The sequence below is a fragment of the Nansenia antarctica genome, assembly GCF_963989245.1.
Source record: "Nansenia antarctica genome assembly, chromosome: 16".
NCBI classification, from domain to species: domain Eukaryota; kingdom Metazoa; phylum Chordata; class Actinopteri; order Argentiniformes; family Microstomatidae; genus Nansenia; species Nansenia antarctica.
Genome location: NC_137686.1, coordinates 27,139,012 through 27,149,042, shown reverse-complemented (window position 1 = coordinate 27,149,042; position 10,031 = coordinate 27,139,012). Strand labels below are relative to the sequence as shown.

At 47.8% G+C, this 10,031-nt stretch overlaps 1 protein-coding gene across 1 annotated transcript in view; it reads left to right on the top strand.

The window, feature by feature from the left end:
• The window catches only part of LOC308172210 (fizzy-related protein homolog), a gene marked incomplete at its 3' end in the record, with an annotated part of 11,978 nt that extends 7,841 nt beyond the window's left edge, over positions 1-4,137 (top strand). Inside the window, exons 8-12 of the mRNA XM_080547119.1 lie at positions 268-452; positions 1,434-1,667; positions 2,976-3,080; positions 3,815-3,907; positions 4,096-4,137. Of these exons, the coding sequence (XP_080403245.1) occupies positions 268-452; positions 1,434-1,667; positions 2,976-3,080; positions 3,815-3,907; positions 4,096-4,137 (659 nt within the window). The remainder of the gene's footprint in view (positions 1-267; positions 453-1,433; positions 1,668-2,975; positions 3,081-3,814; positions 3,908-4,095) is intronic.
• Between the last annotated feature and the right edge of the window lie 5,894 nt (positions 4,138-10,031).

Sequence of the window (10,031 nt, the reverse complement as noted above, 5' to 3'; positions counted from 1 at the left end):
CCTCTCTCCCTCTTTCTCCCCCCCCTCTCTCTCCCCCTCCTCATCTTTCTCCCCCCCTCTCTCTCTCCCCCCATCTCTCTCTCTCTCTTCCCCCTCTCCTCCCCCCCTCCCCTCCCCCCCCTCTCTCTCTCTCCCCCCTCCTCTCTCTCCCCCCATCTCTCTCTCTCTTCCCCCTCTCCCTCCCTCTCTCCCCCCCTCTCTCTCTCTCTCTCCCCTCTCTCCCTCCCTCCCTCTCCCCTCTCTCCCCCCCCCCCCCTCCCTCTCCAGGTGCGTTAGCGTGGAACGCGGACCAGCTGTCGTCGGGCAGCCGTGATAGGGTGATCCTGCAGAGGGACATCAGAGCCCCGCCCCTCCAGTCCGAGCGCCGCCTGCAGGGCCACAGGCAGGAAGTGTGCGGCCTGAAGTGGAGCACCGACCACCAGCTGCTGGCCTCCGGGGGCAACGACAACAAGGTTCCTACAGCAGAAACACATGGATACCATAAACATGTCAACATCACCATAACACCATAAACATATCAACACCACCATAAACATATCTATAACACCATAAACATATCTATATCACCATAAACATATCTATAACACCATAAACATGTCAACATCACCATAAACATATCTATATCACCATAACACCATAAACATATCTATATCACCATAACACCATAAACATATATATATATCACCATAACACCATAAACATATCTATAACACCATAAACATATCTACACCTCTGTTACTTCTCTGTTCATATAGCACCTCTAATGTGAATGTAACACTAGCTGTGTTTCCATAAAATGTCAAGCGAAGTTCGAAAAAAGAAAACGCGAATCGTGTGCTGTTATGTGCGTTTCCATTAACTGGTTTAGAGCGAATAAGATGGGTGGGCTACGTACAATGTAATTTCGTCAGAGGATTGACGCGGTATAGGCTACGTGTCTACGTTAATCAGAGGAAGTTTATTCGAATCAAGCCGTTTCCGTAACATTTCTAATGTGAATCACTATCAAAATGCCAATCAGAATGGTTTATGGAAACACGACTACTGATAGCAAGCTACCTGTCAAAAGGCAAATGGGTTCATTTATTGACACTGTTTCTCTCTCTCTCCCTCCCTCCCTCCCTCTCTCTGTTTTTCTCCCTCTGTTTTTCTCCCTCTCTCTGTTTTTCTTCCTCTCTCTGTTTCTCTCTCCCTCTCTCTCTCCCTCTCCCCACTCTCCCTCTCTCTGTTTCTCTCTCTCTCTTTCCATCTCTCTCTCTCCCTCTCCCTCTCTCTGTTTCTCTCTCTTTCCATCTCTCTCCCTCCCTCTCTCCCTCCCTCTCCCTCCCCTCTCTCCCTCCCCCCCTCCCTCTCCCTCTCTCCCCCCCCTCTCCCTCTCCCTCCCCTCCCTCCCTCTCTCTCCCCCCCTCCCTCTCCCTCTCCCCCCCCTCCAGCTGCTAGTGTGGAACCACTCCAGCGTGCTGCCGGTGCAGCAGTACACGGAGCACCTGGCGGCGGTGAAGGCCATCGCCTGGTCGCCCCACCAGCACGGCCTGCTGGCCTCCGGGGGCGGCACCGCCGACCGCTGCATCCGCTTCTGGAACACGCTGACGGGCCAACCGCTCCAGTGCACCGACACGGGCTCGCAGGTCTGCAACCTGGCCTGGTCCAAGCACACCAACGAGCTGGTGAGTGGAAGGGGAGGGAGGGGAGGGAGAGGGAGGGAGGGGAGGGAGAGCAACCTGGCCTGGTCCAAACACACCAACGAGCTGGTGAGGGGAGGGAGGGAGGGAGAGAGCGGGAGGGAGGGAGAGAGAGGGAGGGAGAGGGAGGGAGGGAGAGGCAACCTGGCCTGGTCCAAGCACACCAACGAGCTGGTGAGGGGAGGGAGGGAGGGAGAGAGCGGGAGGGAGGGAGAGAGAGGTAGAGAGAGAAACAGAGAGAGAGAGGGGGAGGGAGGGTAGGAGAGAAAAAAAATACAAGTATACAAGACGGTTGAGGTTAGGTTAGTGGTCGAAGTTAGGGCCCTAACCTCAACCGCTCTTAAGTGAGTGCCTACTGTTAGACGTCTTGTATACTGACATAATAGGACGTCGTAAAACACACGTGTTCATCTGGAACGCACGGCTCTCTCTCGTTCACGCGGGAGTGTTGCATGTCACACGGCCTCACCGCCCCCAGCCACACCGGCCCGCCACAAAACGGACTAAACCTTCAATACGTATGAAGTCCTTATCTCCACTATCTGATTAGATTCTGTGGTATTCGGGGCGTGGCAGTTTGAAAACCAAACACTCCACTGTAGCCTAGCGACACAAGCCAACCAACAGCTCACCCTCAAAGGACAAATGGACGTTCAAAGTCCTTCCGACCTTTTTTACGGTCTGTCCCCCAAACTGCCAAACGACGGAGAGATACCTGCTCATCTCCAACGTCAACACACGTCCCCTAGAGGAACCGTCGATCCACGACGCGCCCCCCCCTCCGTCTCGAACTCTATCACCTCGAGGGCTAACTGGTGATAGTTCGAGACGGTGTGTGTGTTGTGGATTGTAGTGAGCTTAGAATGATAAGGTTCTATCTCCGTTTAGGGTCGTTCAGAGATATTGAGCATCAACGTCTTTACATTCCATTATGTTTTGTGGGATGGAACCTTTGTATTTTATTAATTACTAACTCAAACATTTCAACATTTAAAAAAAATAACACCACACAGGCATTAATAAACACCTAATGGTTCAGATTTTGTAAAAAAAACAACTCAATTTTGACAAAAAATGGAGATAGAACCTTATAATTCTAACGTCACGATTTAATAACAGTTTTTATAGGTTTTTCGAATGACTTAACAACATCCTTACCCCCAACCCTCCCCATCTCCTCTCCCTCCCTGATCCTCCCAACCCCCTCCCCCCTTTTGTCTGTTTTTAGTCCAACATTTTAATCAGAAACGTAAACTCCTTTTAACCATGTCTGTCCTCTGCCCCCCCCCCCAGGTCAGCACCCACGGCTACTCCCAGAACCAGATCCTGGTGTGGAAGTACCCCTCCCTCACCCAGGTGGCCAAGCTCACTGGACACTCCTACAGAGTTCTCTACCTGGTCAGTCCCTTTTAAAACCTGTGTGTGTGTGTGTGTGTCTCGTGTGTGTCTCGTGTGTGTGTGTGTGTGTGTCTCGTGTGTGTGTGTGTGTGTGTGTGTCTCGTGTGTGTGTGTGTGTGTGTGTGTGTGTCTCGTGTGTGTGTGTGTGTCTCGTGTGTGTGTGTGTCTCGTGTGTGTGTGTGTCTCGTGTGTGTGTGTGTGTCTCGTGTGTGTGTGTGTCTCGTGTGTGTGTGTGTCTCGTGTGTGTGTGTGTGTGTGTGTGTCTCGTGTGTGTGTGTGTCTCGTGTGTGTGTGTGTGTCTCGTGTGTCTGCCCATGTTGACCATACAAGAGGTCTGTCTGTCTGTCTGTGTAACTATACAAGACTGTTCTGAGGTCAGTGTGTCTGTCTGTGTGTTCGTCTATACAAGAGTCTTCTGAGGTAACTTGTGTGTGTGTGTGTGTGTGTGTGTGTGTGTGTCCCTCTGTGAGTAATGTGTGTATTAGACGATGAGTCTCTGAGTCCCATCAAAGTCTCTAAGTTTATTTTGACAAGTCTCATGAGACTTCTCAAAATGAAACCTGGATTTTCCTTTAGCGACATTGATGGAATACCCCCTGGTCTGAGGTCAGTGTGTGTATGTCCCTCTGTGGGTCGTGTGTGTATTCGACTACGAGTCCCTGGTCTGAGGAGTGTGTGTCTGTCTGTGTCTGTGTGTGTGTGTGTGTGTGTCTGTCTGTGTCTGTCCTCTCCAGGCCATGTCTCCTGACGGAGAGGCCATCGTGACCGGAGCGGGAGACGAGACGCTGAGGTTCTGGAACGTCTTCAGCAAGATGAGGTCCACCAAGGTAACCCCCACACACACACACACACACACACACACGCACCTGATCACGTCTGACGCCTCCTATCGTCTCGGGGGCGTCTCAATCGGCCAAACATTTTCTTAGTGTCCTCGACTCTCCCCTCTCCTCTTCCTTCGCTAACCTCTACACCCCTGTTCTTCCTCTTCTTCTTCTTCTTCTTCTCTCCGTAGGAGTCCGTATCGGTTCTGAACCTCTTCACCAGGATCCGGTAGCCCAGAAGGGGGGGGGGGGCTGTACCACGGGGGAACCGGGGGGGGGAGTGGGGGTGTGTGTGTGTGTGTGTGGGGGGGGGGGTTACAGCCCTGAGGGGGGAAAGACTGTCAACCGGATTCCGCTCTGAAGAAGAAGACGACACCTTCTTCTGTCCTTCTAGAACCATCCCTAGCCCTTCTAGAACCATCCCTAGCCCTGCCGTGGCCTAAGGCGGTCGGCCGCGTCTCAATAATCTTAAAGAGGCCTTCTCCCCCTTCCCTTTCACCTGGGGGTTAGGAGTTAGGGGAGAGGAAAACGCACGCCATTTTGTTTTTTCAACCCCGGCCCCTGGCCGTTCCACACGGTCAGGGGCTGGGGAGGTCAAGGTTCAGAGAGGAAGAGAGGAGGGGTTGTTGTTGTTGTTTTTGGGAACGGAATCAAGCCAATTCCTCGTCTCTCCCCACACACACACCAAGAGGGCACACCCCCCGACCCCCCCACCACCACCACCACCACCACCAATACCATTCGTGCTTCCCCAGGAAGAGGAAGAAGAGGGGTACTCTGGGACGTCCCCCCCTCCTCCTCCCACCCTCCTCCCCCCCCCACCCTCCTCCCCCCCGGCCCAAGTGATTCTGTTTTGTTTACAGACAGACTGTGCATACCTGCCAAATATGGAGTTTGTCGTTTTTTTTGAATGTTTTTATTTATTTTTTTCGTTTTTTTCTTTCATAATGTTATTATCTCGTCACACGTGTGCTTCAGCAGACTGTGTTTGTTTCGTGTCATCAGAGACTCTTTTGTCAAAAAAAGTGTGTGTGTGGAGCTTTTGTGTTTGTGCCTGCCTTAAAAGGGACGAGTCCACCCTTGAAAAAATCATCATAGCTTGTCGGACATGTTAATTTTTATACTTATTATTTTGTTGTGTTAACTTCTCACTATTTGAGAGCGAGTGAAAGTGAACTCAGAGAGGAGGAGGAGGTGGGGAAGGGGGGGGGGGAATAATTTTTTCCATACATGTTGTGGACCATTCTAATTTATATACGGTACCCCCCTGTAAAAAAAAGAAAATCATTTTTTTTAAAAGCTCAATTGCAGTGTGATGAAGTGTTGAAAATAATGGCTAATATCAGTTTTTTTTTGTTTAATTTGAGAAGACATCTGCAGTTGAAACCTGTTAACATTGGGGGGGGGCAGCTACTGCACCAGAATCAGAAAGCTAATTCTCTTCTTAAGTGTTTTAGCCTGTTTAATTGTCTTTTAGATTTCTAAACAAAGTTCAACCACAGTCGATTTACCGCCATCAACCTTTGGAGGATAACCTAACCTAACCTGAGGAAGATTTTCCTTTTCTAACTGTATATATAGATTTTCCAAGGTAAAATCTTGGAAGTAGAATATTAACGGAAATCATGCAACAAGCCCATGTTAAGGGAGTAGGGGGACACTTTTATAACAAAAGTTACATATCTGCTGCCATTACAACATTCACAACGACTATGTCTGCTTGCTATCCCAAGGGGGGATGGGGGTCATACCCTAGTTACTAAGAATAGGTGGAGAAAAAATAAAACACAAGACTGAAACTGACACATATCATATAAGGGTAGCGGGTTTTTTCCCCGCTCAAAAGCGCTGTAAAGGAACAAACTATTGAACTGTTGTCTATTAATCTGAAGCGTTTAGGCTACTTCCCGGTTGCGTTGGTGTCTGTGGTAAAGCTGTTATGTCCAGGGCACTTCTTCTTCTTCTGTTGTTGTTGTTATTGTTATTATTATTTGTAGCATTTATATTTCAGGACTCTAAGCAAAGATGCAAGGCGGGAAAGACACACTCACCGTGCACTTTATTGTATTAGGCTTGGCTGGCAGGAGTGGAACCCGACGTGGCCTTTCTGCTGGTGTAGCCTCAACCACCTCAAGGTTCGACGCCCGCCGTGCATCCTGGGATGCTTTTGGGCTCACCACAGTTGTACTGTGTGGTTATCTTGAGTTCCCGTAGCCTTTCCCTGTCAGCTTCGAAGTTCGAACCGGTCTGGAACGTTCTCCGTCGTCGACCTCTCTCTCTCTCTCTCTCTTCATCAAGGCGTTTTCCGTCCGCAGAACTGCCGCTCACTCACTGGATGTTTCTTTCTTCATTGTGACCAGTGTGTCTGAGTAAAACTCGACAGACTGTCGTGCGTGCGAATCCCAGGAGATCAGCAGTTGTTTGTTTTTTTGAAATACTCGAACCATCCAGCCCCGTCTGGCACCAACGATCATGCCACGGACAAAATCACTGATCATGTTTTCTTTTTTTATCCGTTCTGATGGCGGTTGGTGTGAACGTTACCTGGAACTGCTTGGCCAGAATCTGCAGGATTTTTACGCATTACGCTTCTGCCACACGATTGGCTGATTTTAAAAAAAGAATTGCATGAATGAGAAGGTGTGCAGGACAGGTCTACCTAATAAAGTGCTCAGTGAGTGTGTCATTGTATTTTATTTCATAAAAAAAAAAAGAAGAAACATTTCAGTTGGTTTTGTAGTTTTTAAACATTTATTTTTACTCTGTTTGGTTATGGCGTTTAATTGAGTTGATGTGCCATCCCTGAATGAGTGCTATTATTTATTGTGTGTGTGTGTGTGTGCGTAGCAGGCCTGTAGCTTCAAGTCCTAAACGTTTGTACTCATTCTTTAATGCCACCTAGAAACAAAACTAAGAATGCTGCCAACGTGAAATGCCTAAAGAATGTTATGAAGACAAATAAATATTTCTGTACTAAGACAAACTAAACAAACAATAAATATAAAAAGATCTTACAGCACGCTGCTGCCTAAGGATTTGGACAGTGAAGTGTTTTTTCTCTTTTTGGCTCCATCTGAATTCAACAGGGTTCCCACGGGTCCTTTAAATCCTTGAAAGTTTGTGAATTTGAGAGAAAAGAAATCAAGGTCTTAAAAGTTTTTGAAAATAGGCATGGGTCATTGAAAGTGCTTGGATTCCCCTCTCTCTCTCTCTCTCTCTCTCTCTCTCTCTCTCTCTCTCTCTCTCTCTAAAAAAGAGACTAGTAAATATGTCTCTGTATTGATATTCCACAATATATTGTTTTGCTGTGCTGTGGTAGAGAAGGCAAGAGACCATCTGGTGTTCACACATTCAAGCCTCTTTTTAATTCAAATGTTATTTGTATAGTGCATTTCTTACAAGATGCAACTCAATGCGCTTAATTGTTGTCAGTGAGGGGATAGTTCCTATTATAGAAATTCTCATCTAGTTCTGTCTCAAACTATGCCGTGTTGGGTCCTTGAATTTGAGGGAATTGAGTCTTGAAAGGTGCTTGAATCTGATGTTTCAGAAGGTGTGGGAAGTAACCCTGAATCAAACAATGTGAGGTTAAAGAACAGACTGTCGGCTTTTATTTGAGGGTGTTCGTATCGAAGAGGACAGTGGTCTGCACCGTGCGGTGTAGTTGTGCTGGTGGAGTCAGATAGTCTGTCTGGCATATCCACGCCGAACTTCTGGAGAGTGGTCCTTATCTGTTGGAACAGTTGTTGGGGGGGGACGATTCATAATGGCTTCCTTGACAACACCAATACAAAGCACAAACACTATTGGTAAAGAGCAAAGAGTGTTTCATATTATGACTCCTTCAGAATTGTTGTAGCGCAAATAAACCACCAGGGGGCGCCACTGTCCTCTTTACCAGCAGACGGGAGTATCCGCAGAGGTGCTGTTCCATTTCAGACCCTTAAGTCCCGGTGTTCACAGATGTGTGCCCAATTCCAAACCTTCTGTGACACTGAGCTACTCCAGTGGATGTAATAATAATACATTAGACTTATAATAAAAGAAACCAAAAATATAAATAAAAGAAAGTATAGGGGCCTAATTAAGGTAGTGCTGGGGACACATGGGGAGGGGGGGAGAGGGTTAACTGGTGAAGGCGAGCTTGAAGAGGTGGGTTTTGAGGGCCTGTTTAAATGTTGGCAGGGTGTTGGCCTGTCTGATGTGGTTGGGGAGGGCGTTCCAGAGGGACGGGGCTGCGGCTGAAAAGGCCCTACTATCACCCCAGGTCTGGAGCTTGGTCCTGGTGGTCTTGAGGGTGTAGATGTGAAGGGACAGAATGGTGTTACAGCTTTATCAGAACATGACATCTGAGGGAAATCTGACCACTGCATAAACTACCCAATCCTTGCGCATTATCCACAAGTGTAGAGACATTTGAGAAGTGTTTAGATATTTTTTTTCAATGCACAAGAATTTGTATATTTTTTTTTGCTCTAGGCACAGGGTCAGCCATAGTCAGCGCCCCTGGAGCAATTAGGGGTTAAGTGCCTTGCTCAAGGGCACAACGGCAGTGGTAGGATCCTTAGATATGATGCCAGCAACCCTACAGTCACACCAGCTCACATGCAGCTCCCTCCTGAGGCGGGGATCGAACCAGCGACCTTCCGATGGCTGGCCGGCCTCTCTCTAACCTCTAGGCTACCTGCCTCTCTAACCTCTGACCTCTAACCTACCTGCCACCCCTTAAAACAGTCTAGAAATGAGCTTCCATGTGTGAGGATGGGGTCGTCGATGAACCCAGACAGAAGAACCGATACCGTTTAGGAATAAGGACACAGACATCGGAACAGAAACCAATCGAAGACTTCAGAGCCGCGTGTCGCAGAGAGACAGTCAGATAATAGACCTGCGTCTCCTGTCTACCGTAGTAACTGACAGCGTAATCCCAAATAACACACATATTCCATTGTGATGTAGTATCACAACATCACGACACTCTCACAGCATTTTCATCTTTGTACTCCCGCCCCCCCCCCCTCCCCCCACTCGAGAAGCCTTGAGAGCTGGGAGGAGAACAGAGGAAGATGTCTTCATATGCATAATCCCCCCCCCCCATCCCCTTATGGTTTGGTAAGGAGAACAGAAAGAGGGAGAGAGAGACGGCCTGTTAATGCAACCAAGCAAGCTTCACTCGACTCGACACAGCCAATGTGATCCCCCCCATTATGACCCCCGCCCCCCCCCCCCCCCCCCCTAGCTGAAGAGGCAGTCGACATCAGCCTATACTGGAATATCAAAGGCCCTGTGCTTTTGTGTTGTGTTAATAATGAACGTGCCCCCCCCAACTCCTCCTCCTGTTTGTATTGTCAGAGAACATGATTGGGAACACGGGGGGGGGTTGTATAGGCTAGAGATTATCTATGTGATTTGATAAGAGGCTTGGATATTATAATATATATAGGCTTCATTCATGTTGATGGATTCCCCCTCCCCTCCCTACTACCACCTGTTGGTTCAGAACGGGAGGGCTTTTCCTTCAAAGAGATATTACCTGTAGAGATGGCTTGTGTCTGCCTATCCATTAGCAGTCCAACAGCTATATACAGTATATATATATATATATATATATATATATATATATACATATACGCTATAACACTTTAGGTCATTTATAGGTTGTTATTATTAGGTTTTGGTATAGGATATAGGCCTTCTAAAATAAAAAATAAAGGTTGGGAGAGGTGTTCCTTAGGAGAGGCTGCCTTATCACGACGACTGCCACCAATAGCCCCTGGCCTGAGCTAGATTACTCTTCCTGCTACGACTGGTGAATTGATGAGTTTATGCTTGCTTAGTCAAATGTGTTGTATACTTCTGTAAGCTATACCTCTGATAAGGAGCGGAATCTGATCAGTTTACGATGCAACACTGAAGGCACAATACACACAATATCCCCATTTTGTTGGACCTGAGTCTTTTAGTGAGTGAACAAAGCTCTTATCGTTGCCCTCTCCTCCTATACCAGCTCCTTTGGATACAGTGCATTGCCTAGTCGATATACTGTCTTGGGCCTTCAATTTCTTTTACGATTTTAGCTGTTTCTCACCACATTCATCATCATAACAAATAGGAGATAGGATAGGAT